The sequence below is a fragment of the Oncorhynchus clarkii genome, chromosome 4, assembly GCF_045791955.1.
Source record: "Oncorhynchus clarkii lewisi isolate Uvic-CL-2024 chromosome 4, UVic_Ocla_1.0, whole genome shotgun sequence".
In the NCBI taxonomy this organism is placed as follows: Eukaryota; Metazoa; Chordata; class Actinopteri; order Salmoniformes; family Salmonidae; genus Oncorhynchus; species Oncorhynchus clarkii.
The window spans coordinates 5,238,939-5,263,246 of record NC_092150.1 but is presented as its reverse complement, the minus strand read 5'-3'; the positions used below and the strand labels follow the sequence as shown (position 1 = coordinate 5,263,246).

Here is a 24,308-nt window from a genome sequence, read left to right as displayed (position 1 = left end):
TGATGTAGCTAGACTTCTAACCAGTCCTCTAGTGCTGATGTAGATAGACTTCTAACCAGTCCTCTAGTGTGGATGTAGACTTCTAACCAGTCCTCTAGTGTTGATGTAGGTAGAATACTAACCAGTCCTCTAGTGTTGATGTAGACTTCTAACCAGTCCTCTAGTGCTGATGTAGCTAGATTTCTAACCAGTCCTCTAGTGTTGATGTAGACTTCTAACCAGTCCTCTAGTGCTGATGTAGACTTCTAACCAGTCCTCTAGTGCTGATGTATATAGACTTCTAACCAGTCCTCTAGTACTGATGTAGACTTCTAACCAGTCCTCCATTTTTGATGTAGCTAGACTTCCAACCAGTCCTCTAGTGTTGTTATAGACTTCTAACTAGTCCTCTAGTGCTGATGTATATAGACTTCTAACCAGTCCTCTAGTGCTGATGTAGACTTCTAACCAGTCCTCTAGTGTTGATGTAGGTAGACTTCCAACCAGTCCTCTAGTGCTGATGTAGACTTCTAACCAGTCCTCTAGTGCTGATGTAGATAGACTTCTAACCAGTCCTCTAGTGCTGATGTAGATAGACTTCTAACCAGTCCTCTAGTGTTGATGTAGACTTCTAACCAGTCCTCTAGTGTTGATGTAGATATCTAACCAGTCCTATTTTGCTGATGTAGACTTCTAACCAGTCCTCTAGTGCTGATGTATTCTAACCAGTCCTCTAGTGCTGATGTATTCTAACCAGTCCTCTAGTGTTGATGTAGACTTCTAACCAGTCCTCTTGTGTTGATGTAGACTTCTAACCAGTCCTCTAGTGCTGATGTAGACTTCTAACCAGTCCTCTAGTGCTGATGTAGACTTCCAACCAGTCCTCTAGCGTTGATGTATATAGACTTCTAACCAGTCCTCTAGTGCTGATGTAGACTTCTAACCAGTCCTCTAGTGTTGATGTAGATAGACTTCTAACCAGTCCTCTAGTGCTGATGTAGACTTGTATCCAGTCCTCTAGTGTTGATGTAGACTTCTAACCAGTCCTCTAGTGTTGATGTAGGTAGACTTCCAACCAGTCCTCTAGTGCTGATGTAGACTTCTAACCAGTCCTCTAGTGCTGATGTAGATAGATTTCTAACCAGTCCTTTAGTGCTGATGTAGATAGACTTCTAACCAGTCCTCTAGTGCTGATGTAGACTTCTAACCAGTCCTCTAGTGTTGATGTAGATAGACTACTAACCAGTCCTCTAGTTTTGATGTAGACTTCTAACCAGTCCTCTATTGCTGATGTAGCTAGACTTCTAACAAGTCCTCTAGTGTTGTTATAGACTTCTAACTAGTCCTCTAGTGCTGATGTAGCTAGACTTCTAACAAGTCCTCTAGTGTTGATGTAGACTTCTAACCGGTCCTCTAGTGCTGATGTAGACTTCTAACCAGTCCTCTAGTGCTGATGTATATAGACTTCTAACCAGTCCTCTAGTGCTGATGTAGACTTCTAACCAGTCCTCTATTGCTGATGTATCTAGACTTCTAACCAGTCCTCTAGTGCTGATGTAGATAGACTTCTAACCAGTCCTCTAGTGTGGATGTAGACTTCTAACCAGTCCTCTAGTGTTGATGTAGGTAGAATACTAACCAGTCCTCTAGTGTTGATGTAGACTTCTAACCAGTCCTCTAGTGTTGATGGTTATAGACTTCTAACCAGTCCTCTAGTGTTGATGTTGATAGACTTCTAACCAGTCCTCTAGTGTTGATGTAGACTTCTAACCAGTCCTCTAGTGTTGATGTAGACTTCTAACCAGTCCTCTAGTGTTGATGTAGACTTGTAACCAGTCCTCTAGTGTTGATGTAGACTTCTAACCAGTCCTCCATTGTTGATGTAGCTAGACTTCTAACCAGTCCTCTAGTGTTGATGTAGACTTCTAACCAGTCCTTTGGTGTTGATGTAGATATACTTCTGACCAGTCCTCTAGTGTTGATGTAGACTTCTAACCAGTCCTCTAGTGCTGATGTAGACTTGTAACCAGTCCTCTAGTGTTGATGCAGACTACTAACCAGTCCTCTATTGTTGATGTAGCTAGACTTCTAACCAGTCCTCTAGTGTTGATGTAGATATCTAACCAGCCCTATAGTGCTGATTTAGACTTCTAACCAGTCCTCTAGTGCTGATGTAGCTAGACTTCTAACCAGTCCTCTAGTGCTGATGTAGACTTCTAACCAGTCCTCTAGTGCTGATGTAGACTTCTAACCAGTCCTCTAGTGCTGATGTAGATAGACTTCTAACCAGTCCTCTAGTGCTGATGTAGATAGACTTCTAACCAGTCCTCTAGTGTGGATGTAGACTTCTAACCAGTCCTCTAGTGTTGATGTAGACTTCTAACCAGTCCTCTAGTGTTGATGTTTATAGACTTATAACCAGTCCTCTAGTGTTGTTATAGACTTCTAACTAGTCCTCTAGTGCTGATGTATATAGACTACTAACCAGTCCTCTAGTGCTGATGTAGACTTCTAACCAGTCCTCTAGTGCTGATGTAGATAGACTTCTAACCAGTCCTCTAGTGCTGATGTAGATAGACTTCTAACCAGTCCTCTAGTGTGGATGTAGACTTCTAACCAGTCCTCTAGTGTTGATGTAGACTTCTAACCAGTCCTCTAGTGTTGATGTTTATAGACTTCTAACCAGTCCTCTAGTGTTGATGTTGATAGACTTCTAACCAGTCCTCTAGTGTTGATGTAGACTTCTAACCAGTCCTCTAGTGTTGATGTAGACTTCTAACCAGTCCTCTAGTGTTGATGTAGACTTGTAACCAGTCCTTTAGTGTTGATGTAGACTTCTAACCAGTCCTCTATTGTTGATGTAGCTAGACTTCTAACTAGTCCTCTAGTGTTGATGTAGACTTCTAACCAGTCCTTTGGTGTTGATGTAGATATACTTCTGACCAGTCCTCTAGTGTTGATGTAGACATGTAACCAGTCCTCTAGTGCTGATGTAGACTTGTAACCAGTCCTCTAGTGCTGATGTAGACTTGTAACCAGTCCTCTAGTGCTGATGTAGACTTGTAACCAGTCCTCTAGTGTTGATGCAGACTACTAACCAGTCCTCTATTGTTGATGTAGCTAGACTTCTAACCAGTCCTCTAGTGTTGATGTAGATATCTAACCAGTCCTATAGTGCTGATTTAGACTTCTAACCAGTCCTCTAGTGCTGATGTAGCTAGACTTCTAACCAGTCCTCTAGTGCTGATGTAGACTTCTAACCAGTCCTCTAGTGCTGATGTAGATAGACTTCTAACCAGTCCTCTAGTGCTGATGTAGATAGACTTCTAACCAGTCCTCTAGTGCTGATGTAGATAGACTTCTAACCAGTCCTCTAGTGTGGATGTAGACTTCTAACCAGTCCTCTAGTGTTGATGTAGACTTCTAACCAGTCCTCTAGTGTTGATGTTTATAGACTTCTAACCAGTCCTCTAGTGTTGATGTTGATAGACTTCTAACCAGTCCTCTAGTGTGGATGTAGACTTCTAACCAGTCCTCTAGTGTTGATGTAGACTTCTAACCAGTCCTTTACTGTTGATGTTTATAGACTTCTAACCAGTCCTCTAGTGTTGATGTTGATAGACTTCTAACCAGTCCTCTAGTGTTGATGTAGACTTGTAACCAGTCCTCTAGTGTTGATGTAGATTTCTAACCAGTCCTCTATTGTTGATGTAGCTAGACTTGTAACCAGTCCTCTAGTGTTGATGTAGATAGACTGCTAACCAGTCCTCTAGTGCTGATGTAGATAGACTGCTAACCAGTCCTCTAGTGCTGATGTAGATAGACTTCTAACCAGTCCTCTAGTGTGGATGTAGACTTCTAACCAGTCCTCTAGTGTTGATGTAGACTTCTAACCAGTCCTCTACTGTTGATGTTTATAGACTTCTAACCAGTCCTCTAGTGTTGATGTTGATAGACTTCTAACCAGTCCTCTAGTGTTGATGTAGACTTGTAACCAGTCCTCTAGTGTTGATGTAGATTTCTAACCAGTCCTCTATTGTTGATGTAGCTAGACTTCTAACCAGTCCTCTAGTGTTGATGTAGATAGACTTCTAACCAGTCCTTTAGTGTTGATGTAGATATACTTCTAACCAGTCCTCTAGTGTTAATGTAGACTTCTAACCAGTCCTTTGGTGTTGATGTAGATATACTTCTAACCAGTCCTCTAGTGTTGATGTAGACTTCTAACCAGTCCTTTGGTGTTGATGTAGATATACTTCTAACCAGTCCTCTAGTGTTGATGTAGACTTGTAACCAGTCCTCTAGTGCTGATTTAGACTTGTAACCAGTCCTCTAGTGCTGATTTAGACTTGTAACCAGTCCTCTAGTGTTGATGCAGACTACTAACCAGTCCTCTATTGTTGATGTAGCTAGACTTCTAACCAGTCCTCTAGTGTTGATGTAGACTTCTAACCAGTCCTCTAGTGTTGATGTAGAAATCTAACCAGTCCTATAGTGCTGATTTAGACTTCTAACCAGTCCTCTAGTTCTGATGTAGACTTCTAACCAGTCCTCTAGTGCTGATGTAGACTTGTAACCAGTCCTCTAGTGCTGATGTAGACTTGTAACCAGTCCTCTAGTGCTGATGTAGACTTGTAACCAGTCCTCTAGTGCTGATGTAGACTTTTAACCAGTCCTCTAGTGTTGATGTAGACTTCTAACCAGTCCTCTATTGTTGATGTAGCTAGACTTCTAACCAGTCCTCTAGTGTTGATGTAGACTTCTAACCAGTCCTTTAGTGTTGATGTAGATATACTTCTAACCAGTCCTCTAGTGTTGATGTAGACTTCTAACCAGTCCTCTAGTGCTGATGTAGATAGACTTCTAACCAGTCCTCTAGTGTGGATGTAGACTTCTAACCAGTCCTCTAGTGCTGATGTAGACTTGTAACCAGTCCTCTAGTGATGATGTAGACTTCTACCCAGTCCTCTAGTGTTGATGTAGATATCTAACCAGTCCAATAGTGATGATGTAGATATACTTCTAACCAGTCCTCTAGTGTTGATGTAGACTTCTGACCAGTCCTCTAGTGCTGATGTAGCTAGACTTCTAACCAGTCCTCTAGTGTTGATGTAGACTTCTAACCAGTCCTCTAGTGCTGATGTAGCTAGACTTCTAACCAATCCTCTAGTGTTGATGTAGACTTCTAACCAGTCCTCTAGTGCTGATTTAGACTTGTAACCAGTCCTCTAGTGCTGATGTAGACTTGTAACCAGTCCTCTAGTGTTGATGTAGACTACTAACCAGTCCTCTATTGTTGATGTAGCTAGACTTCTAACCAGTCCTCTAGTGTTGATGTAGACTTCTAACCAGTCCTCTAGTGTTGATGTAGATATCTAACCAGTCCTATAGTGCTGATTTAGACTTCTAACCAGTCTTCTAGTGCTGATGTAGACTTCTAACCAGTCCTCTAGTGCTGATGTATCTAGTCTTATAACCAGTCCTCTAGTGCTGATGTAGACTACTAACCAGTCCTCTAGTGTTGATGTAGACTTCTAACCAGTCCTCTATTGCTGATGTAGCTAGACTTCTAACCAGTCCTCTAGTGTTGATGTAGACTTCTAACTAGTCCTCTAGTGCTGATGTAGCTAGACTTCTAACCAGTCCTCTAGTGTTGATGTAGACTTCTAACCAGTCCTCTAGTGCTGATGTATTCTAACTAGTCCTCTAGTGTTGATGTAGACTTCTAACCAGTCCTCTTGTGTTGATGTAGACTTCTAACCAGTCCTCTAGTGCTGATGTAGACTTCTAACCAGTCCTCCAGTGCTGATGTAGATTTCCAACCAGTCCTCTAGTGTTGATGTATATAGACTTCTAACCAGTCCTCAAGTTTTGATGTAGACTTCTAACCAGTCCTCTAGTGTTGATGTAGGTAGACTTCCAATCAGTCCTCTAGTGCTGATGTAGACTTCTAACCAGTCCTCTAGTGCTGATGTAGATAGACTTCTAACCAGTCCTCTAGTGCTGATGTAGATAGACTTCTAACCAGTCCTCTAGTGTTGATGTTGATAGACTTCTAACCAGTCCTCTAGTGCTGATGTAGATAGACTTCTAACCAGTCCTCTAGTGTTGATGTAGACTTCTAACCAGTTCTCTAGTGTTGATGTAGACTTCTAACCAGTCCTCTAGTGTTGATGTAGACTTCTAACCAGTCCTCTAGTGTTGATGTAGACTTCTAACCAGTCCTCTAGTGTTGATGTAGACTTCTAACCAGTCCTCTAGTGTTGATGTAGACTTCTAACCAGTCCTCTAGTGTTGATGTAGATAGACTTCTAACCAGTCCTCTAGTGTTGATGTAGACTTCTAACCAGTCCTCTAGTGTTGATGTAGACTTCTAACCAGTCCTCTAGTGTTGATGTAGATAGACTTCTAACCAGTCCTCTAGTGTTGATGTAGACTTCTAACCAGTCCTCTAGTGTTGATGTAGACTTGTAACCAGTCCTCTAGTGTTGATGTAGACTTGTAACCAGTCCTCTAGTGCTGATGTAGACTTCTAACCAGTCCTCTAGTGTTGATGTAGACTTCTAACCAGTCCTCTAGTGTTGATGTAGATAGACTACTAACCAGTCCTCTAGTGTCGATGTAGACTTCTAACCAGTCCTCTATTGCTGATGTAGCTAGACTTCTAACCAGTCCTCTAGTGTTGATGTAGACTTCTAACCAGTCCTCTAGTGTTGATGTAGACTTCTAACTAGTCCTCTAGTGCTGATGTAGCTAGACTTCTAACCAGTCCTCTAGTGTTGATGTAGACTTCTAACCAGTCCTCTAGTGTTGATGTAGACTTCTAAACAGTCCTCTAGTGTTGATGTTGATAGACTTCTAACCAGTCCTCTAGTGCTGATGTAGACTTCTAACCAGTCCTCTAGTGTTGATGTAGATATACTTCTAACCAGTCCTCTAGTGCTGATGTAGACTTGTAACCAGTCCTCTAGTGTTGATGTAGACTTCTAACCAGTCCTCTAGTGTTGATGTAGGTAGACTTCCAACCAGTCCTCTAGTGCTGATGTAGACTTCTAACCAGTCCTCTAGTGCTGATGTAGATAGACTTCTAACCAGTCCTCTCGTGCTGATGTAGATAGACTTCTAACCAGTCCTCTAGTGCTGATGTAGACTTCTAACCAGTCCTCTAGTGTTGATGTAGATAGACTACTAACCAGTCCTCTAGTGTTGATGTAGACTTCTAACCAGTCCTCTATTGCTGATGTAGCTAGACTTCCAACCAGTCCTCTAGTGTTGTTATAGACTTCTAACTAGTCCTCTAGTGCTGATGTAGCTAGACTTCTAACCAGTCCTCTAGTGTTGATGTAGACTTCTAACCAGTCCTCTAGTGCTGATGTATTCTAACCAGTCCTCTAGTGTTGATGTAGACTTCTAACCAGTCATCTTGTGTTGATGTAGACTTCTAACCAGTCCTCTAGTGCTGATGTAGACTTCTAACCAGTCCTCTAGTGCTGATGTAGACTTCCAACCAGTCCTCTAGTGCTGATGTAGATAGACTTCTAACCAGTCCTCTAGTGCTGATATAGACTTGTAACCAGTCCTCTAGTGTTGATGTAGACTTCTAACCAGTCCTCTAGTGTTGATGTAGGTAGACTTCCAACCAGTCCTCTAGTGCTGATGTAGACTTCTTACCAGTCCTCTAGTGCTGATGTAGATAGACTTCTAACCAGTCCTCTAGTGCTGATGTAGATAGACTTCTAACCAGTCCTCTAGTGCTGATGTAGACTTCTAACCAGTCCTCTAGTGCTGATGTAGATAGACGTCTAACCAGTCCTCTAGTGTTGATGTTGATAGACTTCTAACCAGTCCTCTAGTGCTGATGTAGATAGACTTCTAACCAGTCCTCTAGTGTTGATGTAGACTTCTAACCAGTCCTCTAGTGTTGATGTAGACTTCTAACCAGTCCTCTAGTGCTGATGTAGATAGACTTCTAACCAGTCCTCTAGTGCTGATATAGACTTCTAACCAGTCCTCTAGTGTTGATGTAGGTAGACTTCCAACCAGTCCTCTAGTGCTGATGTAGACTTCTTACCAGTCCTCTAGTGCTGATGTAGATAGACTTCTAACCAGTTCTCTAGTGCTGATGTAGATAGACTTCTAACCAGTCCTCTAGTGCTGATGTAGACTTCTAACCAGTCCTCTAGTGCTGATGTAGATAGACTTCTAACCAGTCCTCTAGTGCTGATGTAGATAGACTTCTAACCAGTCCTCTAGTGCTGATGTAGCTAGACTTATAACCAGTCCTCTAGTGCTGATGTAGACTTGTAACCAGTCCTCTAGTGTTGATGTAGACTTCTAACCAGTCCTCTAGTGTTGATGTAGATAGATTACTAACCAGTCCTCTAGTGTTGATGTAGACTTCTAACCAGTCCTCTATTGCTGATGTAGCTAGACTTCTAACCAGTCCTCTAGTGTTGATGTAGACTTCTAACTAGTCCTCTAGTGTTGATGTAGACTTCTAACTAGTCCTCTAGTGCTGATGTAGCTAGACTTCTAACCAGTCCTCTAGTGTTGATGTAGACTTCTAACCAGTCCTCTAGTGTTGATGTAGACTTCTAACCAGTCCTCTTGTGTTGATGTAGACTTCTAACCAGTCCTCCAGTGCTGATGTAGACTTCTAACCAGTCCTCTAGTGCTGATGTAGATTTCCAACCAGTCCTCTAGTGTTGATGTATATAGACTTCTAACCAGTCCTCAAGTGTTGATGTAGACTTCTAACCAGTCCTCTAGTGTTGATGTAGGTAGACTTCCAACCAGTCCTCTAGTGCTGATGTAGACTTCTAACCAGTCCTCTAGTGCTGATGTAGATAGACTTCTAACCAGTCCTCTAGTGCTGATGTAGATAGACTTCTAACCAGTCCTCTAGTGCTGATGTAGATAGACTTCTAACCAGTCCTCTAGTGTTGATGTTGATAGACTTCTAACCAGTCCTCTAGTGCTGATGTAGATAGACTTCTAACCAGTCCTCTAGTGTTGATGTAGACTTCTAACCAGTCCTCTAGTGTTGATGTAGACTTCTAACCAGTCCTCTAGTGTTGATGTAGACTTCTAACCAGTCCTCTAGTGTTGATGTAGACTTCTAACCAGTCCTCTAGTGTTGATGTAGACTTCTAACCAGTCCTCTAGTGTTGATGTAGATAGACTTCTAACCAGTCCTCTAGTGTTGATGTAGATAGACTTCTAACCAGTCCTCTAGTGTTGATGTAGATAGACTTCTAACCAGTCCTCTAGTGTTGATGTAGACTTGTAACCAGTCCTCTAGTGTTGATGTAGACTTCTAACCAGTCCTCTAGTGCTGATGTAGACTTCTAACCAGTCCTCTAGTGTTGATGTAGATAGACTTCTAACCAGTCCTCTAGTGTTGATGTAGACTTCCAACCAGTCCTCTAGTGTTGATGTAGTTGAGTAATAAAGGCCCACATAAGATCTTAATTTGATCAGTTTCTCACAGCAGGAAAATTATCCTGCAGCAACAGGAAATATTAATTATTGTTTGGATTATAATTAATGGACATTTTTGTAAGGGTTGATATGATCCATTTTTAGTTAGGGCAAATCAAGTCTGAAATTAGAAATTGGAAATTACAAACTTTAGAAGCCTGTTTAAACCTTGAATACACTACAAGTTTGCATTTCCTGCTGTGAGGGACATTTCCTGCCACAACAGGATGGCCAAATGAAGATCCTACACCTGTACCTATCCCACAGAACATATCCCACCCCTGGTTATAACACCTTGTCAAATGTTGCTGTCAGATATTTTCATTGTGTATTTGTGTTTATCATCACAGGTTATCGTCACGACTCCTATGGAGATGTTGAAGATTCAGCTTCAAGACGCTGGGAGAATTGGTAAGAGATTTAGAGGGATTGAGGAGAATTGGTAAGAGATTTAGAGAGGTGGAGGAGAATTGGTAAGAGATTTAGAGGGATGGAGGAGAATTGGTAAGAGATTTAGAGAGGTGGAGGAGAATATGTAAGAGATTTAGAGGGATGGAGGAGAATTGGTAAGAGATTTAGAGAGACGGAGGAGAATTGGTAAGAGATTTAGAGAGGTGGAGGAGATTCTGTAAGAGAGAGATGGAAGAGAATCTCCAGATTTAGTGAGATGGAGGAGAATTGGTAAGAGATTTAGAGGGATGGATGAGAGTCTGTAAGAGATTTAGAGAGATGGAGGAGAATTGGTAAGAGATTTAGAGAGATGGAGGAGAATTGGTAAGAGATTTAGAGAGATGGAGGAGAATATGTAAGAGATTTAGAGGGATGGAGGAGAATTGGTTAGAGATTTAGAGGGATGGATGAGAATTGGTTAGATATTTAGAGGGATGGAGGAGAATTGGTAAGAGATTTAGAGGGATGGAGGAGAATTGGTAAGAGATTTAGAGAGGTGGAGGAGAATTGGTAAGAGATTTAGAGAGGTGGAGGAGAATTGGTAAGAGATTTAGAGAGATGGAGGACAATCTGTAAGAGATTTAAAGAGATGGAGGAGAATATGTAAGAGATTTAGAGGGATGGAGGAGAATTGGTAAGAGATTTAGAGAGACGGAGGAGAATTGGTAAGAGATTTAGAGAGGTGGAGGAGATTCTGTAAGAGAGAGATGGAAGAGAATCTCCAGATTTAGTGAGATGGAGGAGAATTGGTAAGAGATTTAGAGGGATGGATGAGAATCTGTAAGAGATTTAGAGAGATGGAGGAGAATTGGTAAGAGATTTAGAGAGATGGAGGAGAATTGGTAAGAGATTTAGAGAGATGGAGGAGAATATGTAAGAGATTTAGAGGGATGGAGGAGAATTGGTTAGAGATTTAGAGGGATGGATGAGAATTGGTTAGAGATTTAGAGGGATGGAGGAGAATTGGTAAGAGATTTAGAAGGGATGGAGGAGAATTGGTAAGAGATTTAGAGAGGTGGAGGAGAATTGGTAAGAGATTTAGAGAGGTGGAGGAGAATCTGTAAGAGATTTAGAGAGATGGAGGAGAATCTCCAGATTTAGTGAGATGGAGTAGAACTGGTAAGAGATTTAGAGGGATGGATGAGAATCTGTAAGAGATTTAGAGAGATGGAGGAGAATTGGTAAGAGATTTAGAGGGATGGAGGAGAATTGGTAAGAGATTTAGAGAGATGGAGGAGAATTTCTAAGAGATTTAGAGGGATGGAGGAGAATTGGTAAGAGATTTAGAGAGATGGAGGAGAATATGTAAGAGATTTAAAGAGGTGGAGGAGAATCTGTAAGAGAGAGATGGACAATGAATCTCCAGATTTAGTGAGATGGAGGAGAATTGGTAAGAGATTTAGAGAGATGGAGGAGAATCTGTAAGAGATTTAGAGAGATGGAGGAGAATCTGTAAGAGATTTAGTGAGATGGAGGAGAATCTCTAAGAGATTTAGAGGGATGGAGGAGAATTGGTAAGAGATTTAGAGAGATGGAGGAGAATTGGTAAGAGATTTAGTGAGATGGAGGACAATTTGTAAGAGATTTAGAGAGATGGAGGATAATCTGTAAGAGAGAGATGGAAATGGAGGGAGGGACAAAGAAGATCCTGAGCAGAGATAGTTTTGAGGAATCTCCATTGGAATCGTATCAACGTGCATTATGTACGTTGCCCATGCGTCGTCAATGGGCCGTGTGGTGCAATCTGGGCGATCCTGGGACAAGGAGAGCACTCCTTCAAGGAGTGAATGGGAGACAATTGTGCACTAGCTTAAAAACCCAACGTTAGCATGAATTTTGTGAACCAGAAGTACAACATTTACAAAAAATGTGCGAGGGTACGGGTTAGTTGAGGTAATTGAGATAATATGAACATGTAGATAGGGGTAAAGTGACCATGCATAGATAGGAAACAGCAGCGTACAAAAGGGGGGGAGGGGTCAATGCAAATATTCTGGGTGGCCATTTGATTAGATGTTCAGGAGTCTTATGGCTTGGGGGTAGAAGCTGTTCAGGAGCCTTTTAGACCTGGACTCAGGGTACCGCTTGCCGTGCGGCAGCAGAGAGAACAGTCTATGACCAGGGTGGCTGGAGTCTTTAGGGCCTTCCTTTGACACCGCCTGGTATAGAGGTCCTGGATCGCGGGAAGCTTGGCCCAAGTGATGTACTGGGCCGTATGCACTACCCTTTGTAGTGCCTTACGGTCGGAGGCCGAGCAGTTGCCATACCAGGCGGTGAGGCAACCAATCAGGATGCTCTCTTTGGTGCAGCTTTAGAACTTTTTGAGGATCTGAGGACCCGTGCCAAATATTTTTTTGTCTCCTGATAGTTTGTTGAGATGTGGACGCCAAGGAACCTGAAGCTCTCAACCTGTTCCACTACAGCCCCGTCGATGAGAATGGGGGCATTCTCGGCCCTCCTTTTCCTGTAGTCTAACCTAACCTTTGTCTTGCTCACATTGAGGGAGAGGTTGTTGTCCTGGCACCACACTGCCAGGTCTCTGTCCTCCTCCCTGTAGGCTGTCTCATCATTGTCGGGGATCAGGCCTACCACCGTTGTGTTGTCAGCAAACTTAATGATGGTGTTGGGAGTCGTGCTTGTCCACACGGTCATGGGGGAACAGGGAGTACAGGAGGGGACTAAGCACGCACCCCTGAGGGGCCCCCGTGTTGAGGATCAGCATGGCAGGTGTGCTGTTGCCTACCCTTACCACCTGGGGGCAGCCTGTTAGTAAGTCCAGGATCCAGTTGCAGAGGGAGGTGTTCAGTCCCAGCGTCAGCCGGTGTAGTAGTAGTCAATCTTAGTCCTGTATTGATGCTTTGCCCGTTTGATGGTTCGTCGGAGGGCATAACGCGATTTCTTATAAGCTCCCGATTTCGTGTCCCGCTCCTTGAAAGAGGCCGCTCTACCCTTTAGCTCAGTGCAGATGTTGCCTGTAATCCATGGCTTCTGGTTGGGGTATGTGCGTACGGTCACCTTGGGGACGACATCATCGATGCACTTATTTGACGAAGCCGGTGTCTGATATGGTGTCCTCCTCAATGCCATCGGATGAATCAGGAAAATATAATTATTGTCAAACGGAGAGCTTTGTATACGTGTCTCTGTGTGTGGAGTGAAGGTGGTCTCGAGTTTTCCTCCATTAATTTTTTCCCCATAAGGGATTTTAGAAACACTTAATATAAGGGCTGTGTTTCTGTGAAGGTTTGATAACCGTGTAAATCTCTCTGACAAGGTAACTTTTATCAATATATTCGGCTCTATTTACTCTCAGATTTGAACATGCAAATTAGCACTGAGGTACCTTAGACTTCATCCAAGACTACAAATCCCAGCATGCTCATGCACGTCATCTCTAGCTGACACCTTTGCTAACAGGTATTGTGTCAATTTAAAACTTGCACAAGACAGTTCACAGAATTATCAATGTAAAGGAGTTTAGCCAATTTATTAATTACTAAATTTAGCTATAATTAGTTAATCCAGAGATTCTTACCTTTGCCTCGATTTGGCATTTTCGTCTGAATTATCATGGTATTTGTAGTTCTTTATGATAGCCACATTAGCAGTTAATTAGCATTTCATTTTGGGGGGGTTAATTAGAATATATTGATAAACATTTGTCAGAGAGACATTTACACGGTTATCGAAACATCACACCAGGGTAAAAACATGGCTCTGTGTTTCTAAAATCTCCTGTGGGGATTCCTCTCTCCTCCTTTCTGTAGCATTTCTGAAATATGGGTAAATGCTGCCCTCGTGTGGTCAGTAATGGAATCACATAGGCCGTTGACCTGCTATTATCAAGCCTTATAAATACTTATCATCTCATAATAATCTTGCCAAAATAAATACCAGCAAACTAGTTAGTTAGATATATAGATAGAGATAGATATTATTGCCCACAGCGAGAACAATTTAACACCATGTTGTCCCCCCCACCCTCAGAGGCCCAGAGGAAGCTGATGCCAGAGACAATAGTACCAGGGACCGTGCCGACAAAGTCCCCCACCGCCATGCAGCTGACCAGGGAACTACTGAAAGAGAAGGGCATTGCTGGGCTGTACAAGGGCCTAGGGGCCACACTGCTCAGGTAGGGCTCTATACAAGGACCTGGGGGCCCACACTGCTCAGGTAGGGCTCTATACAAGGACCTGGGGGCCTACACTGCTCAGGTAGGGCTCTATACAAGGACCTGGGGGCCACACTGCTCAGGTAGGGCTCTATACAAGGACCTGGGGGCCCACACTGCTCAGGTAGGGCTCTATACAAGGACCTGGGGGCCACACTGCTCAGGTTGGGCTCTATACAAGGGCATAGGGGCCACACTGCTCAGGTAGGGCTCTATACAAGGACCTGGGGGCCACACTGCTCAGGTAGGGCTCTATACAAGGGCCTAGGGGCCATACTGCTCAGGTAGGGCTCTATACAAGGACCTGGGGGCCACACTGCTCAGGTAGGGCTCTATACAAGGACCTGGGGGCCACACTGCTCAGGTAGGGCTCTATACAAGGACCTGGGGGCCACACTGCTCAGGTAGGGCTCTATACAAGGACCTGGGGGCCACACTGCTCAGGTAGGGCTCTATACAAGGGCCTAGGGGCCATACTGCTCAGGTAGGGCTCTATACAAGGGCCTAGGGGCCATACTGCTCAGGTAGGGCTCTATACAAGGGCCTATGGGCCACACTGCTCAGGTAGGGCTCTATACAAGGGCCTAGGGGCCACACTGCTCAGGTAGGGCTCTATACTAGGACCTGGGGGCCACACTGCTCAGGTAGGGCTCTATACAAGTACCTGGGGGCCACACTGCTCAGGTAGGGCTCTATACAAGGGCCTAGGGGCCATACTGCTCAGGTAGGGCTCTATACAAGGACCTGGGGGCCACACTGCTCTGATACACTGCATGACACCATTTAGAAACACACACTGCTCTGACCACCAAGCACTTCACCACTCTAGACTCTAGCATTGTCTTAACTTGGCTCTTTACCTCCTCTCTCCTTGCCTCCTTTCTCCTTGCCTCCTCAAAATGCTTTGGAGGAGAAGGTTCAAGGCGAAGTGATCTTGGATCTTCTTCTCCAGGATGTTTTGAGAAGGGGTCGAGGAAAGAGGACGCAAGGAATCAAGGAAATATAACTACAGTCTATCTATAGAGACACAGGCACAATGCTCTGTCCGCTGAGGTTTGACAAAATGATCAACTCTACTCTGCTGATTTCTAATTCTCTCATTCCCCTACCTCCCCTCCCCTACCTCCCCTCCACTACCTCCCCTCCACTACCTCCCCTCCACTACCTCCCCTCCCCTACCTCCCCTCCACTACCTCCCCTCCCCTACCTCCCCTCCCCTACCTTCCCACCACTACCTCCCCTCCACTACTCCCCACCACTACCTCCCCTCCCCTACCTCCCCTCCACTACCTCCCCTCCACTACCTCCCCTCCCCTACCTCCCCTCCACTACCTCCCCTCCACTACCTCCCCTCCCCTACCTCCCCTCCACTACCTCCCTTCCCCTACCTCCCCTCCACTACCTCCCCTACCTCCCCTCCACTACCTCCCCTCCCCTACCTCCCCTCTACAACCTCCCCTCTGCAACCTCCCCTCTACAACCTCCCCTCCCCTCCCCTACCTCCCCTCCACTACCTCCCCTACCTCCCCTCCACTACCTCCCCTCCACTACCTCCCCTACCTCCCCTCCACTACCTCCCCTACCTCCCCTCCACTACCTCCCCTCCTCCACTACCCCCCCCCCCCTCCACTACCCCCCCCATCCCCTACCTTCCCCCTCCATTACATCCTGTCCACTACCCCCCCCCCCCCTCCACTACCTTCCCCCCTCCACTACCTCCCCTCCTCCACTACCCCCCCCCCCCCACTACCCCCCCATCCCCTACCTTCCCCCCTCCACTACCTCCCCTCACTACCCCCCCCCCCCCCCTCCACTACCTCCCCTCACTACCCCCCCCCCCCCCTCCACTACCCCCCCCCCCCCCCCCATCCCCTACCTTCCCCCCTCCACTACCTCCCCTCACTACCTCCTCTCCTCTCAGGGATGTTCCATTCTCCATCATCTACTTCCCTCTGTTTGCCAACCTGAACACCCTGGGGAAGAGAGGAGCGGAGGGCCCCGCCCCTTTCTACGTGTCATTCCTGGCAGGCTGTCTGGCTGGCAGCACGGCCGCCGTGGCTGTCAACCCTGTAGATGGTGAGACATAATATTAGAATGAATAATACTGTAGTAATATAGGCTGGCAGTGTGTGAGACATAGGACTTGCTTGAGAACTTCTTATCTACTTCTTAAGAGACCCTAGAATGCCGTACAATAAGGCTAATACTATGTACTGTATTTAGTATGGATCTTACACCAATCATAAGATCTTAGTTGCGTTAGTGTGTGTTTTGTTGTGGTATTAACATGGTGTTGTTGTGTATTTACAGTGATTAAGACCAGGATCCAGTCTATGAACAGGGGGAGTACAGAGGAAACGTACAGTGGGGTGACTGATTGTATCAGGTAACCTCAATCGCACCAACACCTATCTTAACCAGGCTAGATTACAACCTATCTTAACTAGGATAGTTTACAACATATCTTAACCAGGCTAGTTTACAACATATCTTATCTAGGCTAGTTTACAACATATCTTAACCAGGCTAGTTTACAACATATCTTAACTAGGCTAGTTCACAACATATCTTAACTAGGCTAGTTCACAACATATCTTAACCAGGCTAGTTTACAACATATCTTAACCAGGCTAGTTTACAACATATCTTAACCAGGCTAGTTCACAACATATCTTAACTAGGCTAGTTTACAACATATCTTAACCAGGCTAGTTTACAACATATCTTAACCAAGCTAGTTTACAACATATCTTAACTAGGCTAGTTTACAACATATCTTAACCAGGCTAGTTTACAACATATCTTAACCAGGCTAGTTTACAACATATCTTAACCAGGCTAGTTCACAACATATCTTAACTAGGCTAGTTCACAACATATCTTAACTAGGATAGTTTACAACATATCTTAACCAGGCTAGTTTACAACATATCTTAACCAAGCTAGTTTACAACATATCTTAACTAGGCTAGTTTACAACATATCTTAACCAGGCTAGTTTACAACATATCTTAACCAGGCTAGTTTACAACATATCTTAACCAGGCTAGTTCACAACATATCTTAACTAGGCTAGTTTACAACATATCTTAACCAGGCTAGTTTACAACATATCTTAACCAAGCTAGTTTACAACATATCTTAACTAGGCTAGTTTACAACATATCTTAACCAGGCTAGTTTACAACATATCTTAACCAGGCTAGTTTACAACATATCTTAACCAGGCTAGTTCACAACATATCTTAACTAGGCTAGTTCACAACATATCTTAACTAGGATAGTTTACAACATATCTTAACTAGGCTAGTTCACAACATATCTTAACTAGGCTAGTTCACAACATATCTTAACTAATCTAGTTTACAAAATATCTTAACTAGGCTAGTTTACAACATATCTTAACTAGGCTAGTTTACAACATATCTTAACTAGGCTAGTGGCAAGGCTTAATCTGGAACTGCATGTTGAAGGTAGAAATAGAATGACTAGAGCACACACAACCTCCTATACTATTCCAACCTACAGTTGAAGTCAGAAGTTTACATACACTTAGGTTGGAGTCATTAAAACTCATTTTTCAACCACTCCACAAATTTCTTGTTAACAAACTTTAGTTTCGGCAAGTCGGTTAGGACATCTACTTTGTGCATGACACAAGTCATTTTTCCAATAATTGTTTACAGGCAGATTATTTTACTTATAATTCACTGTATCACAATTCCAGTGGGTCAGAAGTTTACATACACTAAGTTGACTGTGCCTTTAAACAGCTTGGAAAATTCCAAGAAAATTATGTCATGGCTTTAGAAGCTTCTGATAGGCTAATTGACATCCTTTGTCAATTGGAGGTGTACATGTGGATGTATTTCAAGGTCTACCTTAAAACTTAGTGCCTCTTTGCTTGACATCATGCAGAAATCAAAAGAAATCAGCCAAGACCTCAGGAAAACATTGTAGACCTCCACGAGTCTGGTTCATCCTTGGGAGTAATTTCCAAATGCCTGAAGGTACCACGTTCATCTGTACAAACAGCAGTATGCAAGTATAAACACCATGGGACCACGCAGCCGCCATACCGCTCAGGAAGGAAACGCGTTCTGTCTCCTAGAGATGAACGTACTTTGGTGCAAAAAGTGCAAATCAATCCAAGAACAACAGCAAAGGACCTTGTGAAGATGTTGGAGGAAACAGGTACAAAAGTATCTATATCCACATTAAAACGAGTCCTATATCGACATAACCTGAAAGGCCGCTCAGCAAGGAAAAAGCCACTGCTCCAAAACCGTCATAAATAACCCAGACTGCGGTTTGCAACTGCACACGGGGACAACGATCGTACTTTTTGGAGAAATGTTCTCTGGTCTGATGAAACAAAAATAGAACTGTTTGGCCATAATGACCATCGTTATGTTTAGAGGAAAAAGGGGGAGGCTTGCAAGTCGAAGAACACCATCCCAACCGTGAAGCACGGGGGTGGCAGCATCATGTTGTAGGGGTGCTTTGCTGCAGGAGGGACTGGTGCACTTCACAAAATGGCATCATGAGGAAAGACAATTATGTAGATATTTTGAAGCAACATCTCAAGACATCAGTCAAGAAGTTAAAGCTTGGTCGCAAATGAGTCTTCCAAATGGACAATGACCCCAAGCATACAACCAAAGTTGTGGCAAAATGGCTAAAGGACAACAAAGTCAAGGTATTGGAGTGGCCATCACAAAGCCCTGACCTCAATCCCATAGGAAATTTGTGTGGAAGAACTGAAAAAGCGTGTGCAAGCAAGGAGGCCTACAAACCTGACTCAGCTACACCAGCTCTGTCAGGAGGAATGGGCCAAAATTCACCCAACTTATTGTGGGAAGCTTGTGGAAGGCTACCAGAAATTTTTGTCCCAAGTTAAATAGTTTAAAGGCAATGCTACCAAATACTAATTGAGTTTATGTAAACTTCTGACCCACTGGGAATGTAATGAAAGAAATAAAAGCTGAAATAAATCATTCTCTCTATTATTATTCTGACATTTCACATTCTTAAAATAAAGTGGTGATCCTAACTGACCTAAGACAGGGAATTTGTACTAGGATTAAATGCCAGGAATTGTGAAAAATTTAGTTTAAATGTATTTGGCTAAGGTGTATGTAAACTTCCCACTTCCACTGTATTTGACAGTAAATTTGATCTACACAATACATTTCTATGTGAACATTCTGTAAATGTGTATTCCCCTGAATGTCCATTGCCCCACGATGTACATTATCCAATCAAATCAATTAGCCAATGATATTTTGTACAGAGAAGTAAAAAAATAAGTTGTGATGCTCAACTACCCGAATGTCTCGTTCAACATGCCACTGAAAAGTTTGAAAGCTGTAATTAATGTTACGATACCTGAAAATGCTGCAGTTTAATTCAAAGCCATTTGCAAAAAAAAATAAGTTGGAATGCTTTGCAAATTTTAAAAACTTTAACCTCTTTGTCCATTTGCGAGGAAGTGTTCTTATTTCAAACACAACATCTTTAAAGGGATAGATACAAACTAACATGATGTTCCACCTACCTTGGCTATAGTTGATTCAAGAAGGCAGTTTTGGTGACAGTTTCCTTTTTTAACACTTAATATACATTTTCTGTTACTGTTAGTTAGCTCTCTCACATTAAGACTGTTACTGTTAGCTCTCATTAAACTGTTACTGTTAGCTCTCACATTAAGACTGTTACTGTTAGCTCTCATTAAACTGTTACTGTTAGCTCTCTCACATTAAGACTGTTACTGTTAGCTCTCTCACATTAAGACTGTTACTGTTAGCTCTCTCACATTAAGACTGTTACTGTTAGCTCTCTCACATTAAGACTGTTACTGTTAGCTCTCACATTAAACTGCTACTGTTAGCTCTCTCACATTATACTGTTACTGTTAGCTCTCTCACATTAAACTGCTACTGTTAGCTCTCTCACATTAAGACTGTTACTGTTAGCTCTCTCACATTATACTGTTACTGTTAGCTCTCACATTAAGACTGTTACTGTTAGCTCTCTCACATTAAGACTGTTACTGTTAGCTCTCTCACATTATACTGTTACTGTTAGCTCTCACACATTAAGACTGTTACTGTTAGCTCTCTCACATTATACTGTTACTGTTAGCTCTCTCACATTAAGACTGTTACTGTTAGCTCTCTCACATTATACTGTTACTGTTAGCTCTCTCACATTATACTGTTACTGTTAGCTCTCTCACATTAAGACTGTTACTGTTAGCTCTCTCACATTATACTGTTACTGTTAGCTCTCACATTAAGACTGTTACTGTTAGCTCTCTCACATTAAACTGTTACTGTTAGCTCTCACATTAAGACTTTTACTGTTAGCTCTCTCACATTATACTGTTACTGTTAGCTCTCTCACATTAAGACTGTTACTGTTAGCTCTCTCACATTAAGACTGTTACTGTTAGCTCTCACATTAAGACTTACTGTTAGCTCTCTCACATTAAACTGTTACTGTTAGCTCTCACATTAAGACTTTTACTGTTAGCTCTCTCACATTAAACTGTTACTGTTAGCTCTCACATTAAGACTTTTACTGTTAGCTCTCTCACATTATACTGTTACTGTTAGCTCTCTCACATTAAGACTGTTACTGTTAGCTCTCTCACATTATACTGTTACTGTTAGCTCTCACATTAAGGCTGTTACTGTTAGCTCTCTCACATTATACTGTTACTGTTAGCTCTCTCACATTAAGACTGTTACTGTTAGCTCTCTCACATTATACTGTTACTGTTAGCTCTCACATTAAGGCTGTTACTGTTAGCTCTCACATTAAGACTGTTACTGTTAGCTCTCACATTAAGACTTTTACTGTTAGCTCTCTCACATTAAACTGTTACTGTTAGCTCTCACATTATACTGTTACTGTTAGCTCTCACATTAAGGCTGTTACTGTTAGCTCTCACATTAAGACTGTTACTGTTAGCTCTCTCACATTATACTGTTACTGTTAGCTCTCTCACATTAAGACTGTTACTGTTAGCTCTCTCACATTATACTGTTCTTGTGCCCATTTAATAAAACTGTAATTTTGGAGCAAAATGTTATTAACATACTGTTACATAATTCTTGGGTAATTGCATTTCAATTGCATAGCAATGAGCTGAGAGTTTTTGTTGTTGTTTGTAATTACTGTATACGATGGAATAGCTCCTTTTCCACTTTATGTAATGACTTCATTATGATACAATTATAAAGCAATTTCCAGTCTCCTACGTAGCAATGTTGCTACTGTAATAATCACAACGTTACCAGACATGTAGAGGATGTTTTCTTACGTCACTCGTTATGAACATATACGTGTTGGTGTTTTTTTGCCGCTGAGGTGATTCATGTATCTAATTACAGGCTGGAATAAAGGCCATATTTAAGAGCCCTCCAAACCAAATATTTGTCAGCCATCAAATATTTTTTTTTTTGGGGGGGGGGATTCAAATAACTAGCATATTATTATTATTTGGTTTTCTGAGAGGTATTCAATATGCTTTTCTGAGACCTTTATTTGGATATAAAAGATAACAGTTGCCTCTTTTTTAGTTAAAACTCTATATAAACTATATTAAATGTATAAACTATATTCGACCACCTCGGAGTATTTAAAACAAAACAAAAAATGTGTGCATTTCAAATGAACTACAAAAACGATTTCCAGCGCAAGTCTTGAGTTATTGTTCAAGAACATACCGCTGTTGTTTTTTGTTGTTTCGTAGCACACACATGCTGGAGTTTACAAAACAAAATGGCCACTGGAAATAAGGATGATGTGATTCTGATTCAAATACATCATTAGTAACGAGGTAAAACTATTCACTGATATGTTGTTGCTAATCTGTGTTGCCCGTGTCTCTCCTCTCTTCTCTTCCTTCAGTAAAATAATGAAGAATGAGGGTCCTTCAGCGTTCCTGAAGGGGGCGTACTGCCGTGCCCTGGTCATCGCGCCCTTATTTGGTATCGCCCAGGTGGTCTACTTCTTCGGCGCGGGAGAATACATCCTCAGCTTCCTGCCTGGCAACTAAGTGACAAGAACATCAACCATTCAGATCTCTGCCTTTCCCTCATCCCTTACAAAATCACAACTACATCATGCACGGACCATACACCTCTAGGATCCAGTCACCTCTAGGATCCAGTCACCGCTAGGATCCAGTCACCGCTAGGATCCAGTCACCGCTAGGATCCAGTCACCTCTAGGATCCAGTCACCTCTAGGATCCAGTCACCTCTAGGATCCAGTCACCTCTAGGATTCAGTCACCTCTAGGATTCAGTCACCTCTAGGATCCAGTCACCTCTAGAATCCAGTCCCCTCTAGGATCCAGTCCCCTCTAGGATCCAGTCCCCTCTAGGATCCAGTCCCCAATAGGATCCAGTCACCTCTAGGATCCAGTCACCTCTAGGATCCAGTCACCTCTAGGATCCAGTCACCTCTAGGATCCAGTCCCCTCTAGGATCCAGTCACCTCTAGAATCCAGTCCCCACTAGGATCCAGTCCCCACTAGGATCCAGTCCCCACTAGGATCCAGTCCCCTCTAGGATCCAGTCCCTTCTAGGATCCAGTCCCCTCTAGGATCCAGTCACCTCTAGGATCCAGTCACCTCTAGGATCCAGTCCCCACAACGTTTGCCTACATTGATGTGACCCAACTCTCTGCCTCGCTTCCCCTCACAACTACATCGATAGGATCCAGGAGATCACTAGGATCCAGTCACCTCTAGGATCCAGTCCCCGATAGGATCCAGGAGATCACCTGTCATCACGAAAATAAGGTTTTGATCACATCCACCAATTTGGGGTTTCTTTATTTGACCCTCTAGAGGTGAACAAGTTGCGTGTAAGCCTCTTTCGGTGTCCCTCTCGTGTTGAATGTAATGTTATAGTTGTGAGCACACTAACAGGAACACTAGGACGTTGATTTGCCAAACTGTCCGATGTCGGCAACACAAGAGTCCAGTGGAATTGAAGCCACAAATATCACCTTCTTAAATTACGTTTTTTTTGTTTGTTTTTTTAAAAACAATTTTTTGGGTTTTAAATGTGGCCGTGGTTACAGGGTAGTCCTTTTGTCTGAATGGGGTGCTGCAGTTGTTACAAGCAGCTATATCGGTAGTTAGTCATCTCTGTCAGTACAGCCATAGCAGCAGAATTGGTCACATGATGACGTCTGTTGCCTATTCATCACGTTTAACAACATATCTTGTAATAGTATAAGTTGTAAAACATTGTTGATCCAAATGAAGAAGGATTTAATGAGACAGTTAGTTAGAGAGATTAGTTAGAGAGATTACGGGATTAGTTAGAGAGATTACGAATAGTTAGAGAGATTACGAAGCACCCTGTACACTCGTGGGAATTGGCCTTTGTGGATAGGGCTAAATTCAAATGTTTTTTATTTTACAGAAGAAATATGAAATGCGTCACGATGGTAGCAATTGCAAGGGAACAGTTTAGAGATAATAAAATGATTAGACCGAAGGTGAGGACACAACAGTTCACCTGACACAAGACTGAATCCAAAAACATTAACACTGTTGATGTATATTTTACATTGACTGTACTTTTCACAGCATTTGTTGACATGTGAAAATACTATGGATACATTCAGTAACATGATCAGATTATTCCTGGGAAATGTGGGGTAGATACAACATAAGACGGGAACAAAGACAAAGGGTTTGAGTGAGAGGACTAACCGGTGTCTCCAAGTGGACACACACCTCTCCAAAGTGGGCACAGTTCCTAAAGTAATTTCAATGCACTTTTATGACTCAAAGAAGAGTCTTCAGCTATACGTTTATTTGAGCCTCTTCTCGCTGTGCCGTTGATAAACTAGAGCAAACACACTTGTAGTTGAACGCAACCCTACATCCCACCATCACACAATTACTGTTGTTGTTTATGCCACACCCCCCCCCCCCAAAACAAATGTCAATTTATAAATCGCAATCTGGGTCAGGAGGGCATGATTTTGAATTCTTGTTCTATTGCCAACGTGACTAAGCTAAGTTATAAAATATGATATCACAGTGTTAGGGCTTTTCAACAGGGCAGTTCGGGGGAAACACATCATTTAGTTGGCGTATAGAAAAATAAGTCATGAACGCATCCAGGTGCGTGTTCCACGGCAGATTGACAAAACATAGGCCCATTCCGTTCAGAACAACCCAGGGGTTATGACCCCATG

General features: G+C 42.8%; 1 protein-coding gene across 1 annotated transcript in view; it reads left to right on the top strand.

Moving 5' to 3' along the window:
• LOC139406332 (mitochondrial glutamate carrier 1-like) overlaps nt 1-23,695 on the top strand; it is a 129,471-nt gene extending 105,776 nt beyond the window's left edge. The window contains exons 7-11 of the mRNA XM_071148832.1: nt 9,810-9,870; nt 13,897-14,041; nt 16,002-16,156; nt 16,391-16,466; nt 21,998-23,695. Of these exons, the coding sequence (XP_071004933.1) occupies nt 9,810-9,870; nt 13,897-14,041; nt 16,002-16,156; nt 16,391-16,466; nt 21,998-22,145 (585 nt within the window). The 3' untranslated portion in view covers nt 22,146-23,695. The remainder of the gene's footprint in view (nt 1-9,809; nt 9,871-13,896; nt 14,042-16,001; nt 16,157-16,390; nt 16,467-21,997) is intronic.
• Nucleotides 23,696-24,308: the final 613 nt, after the last annotated feature.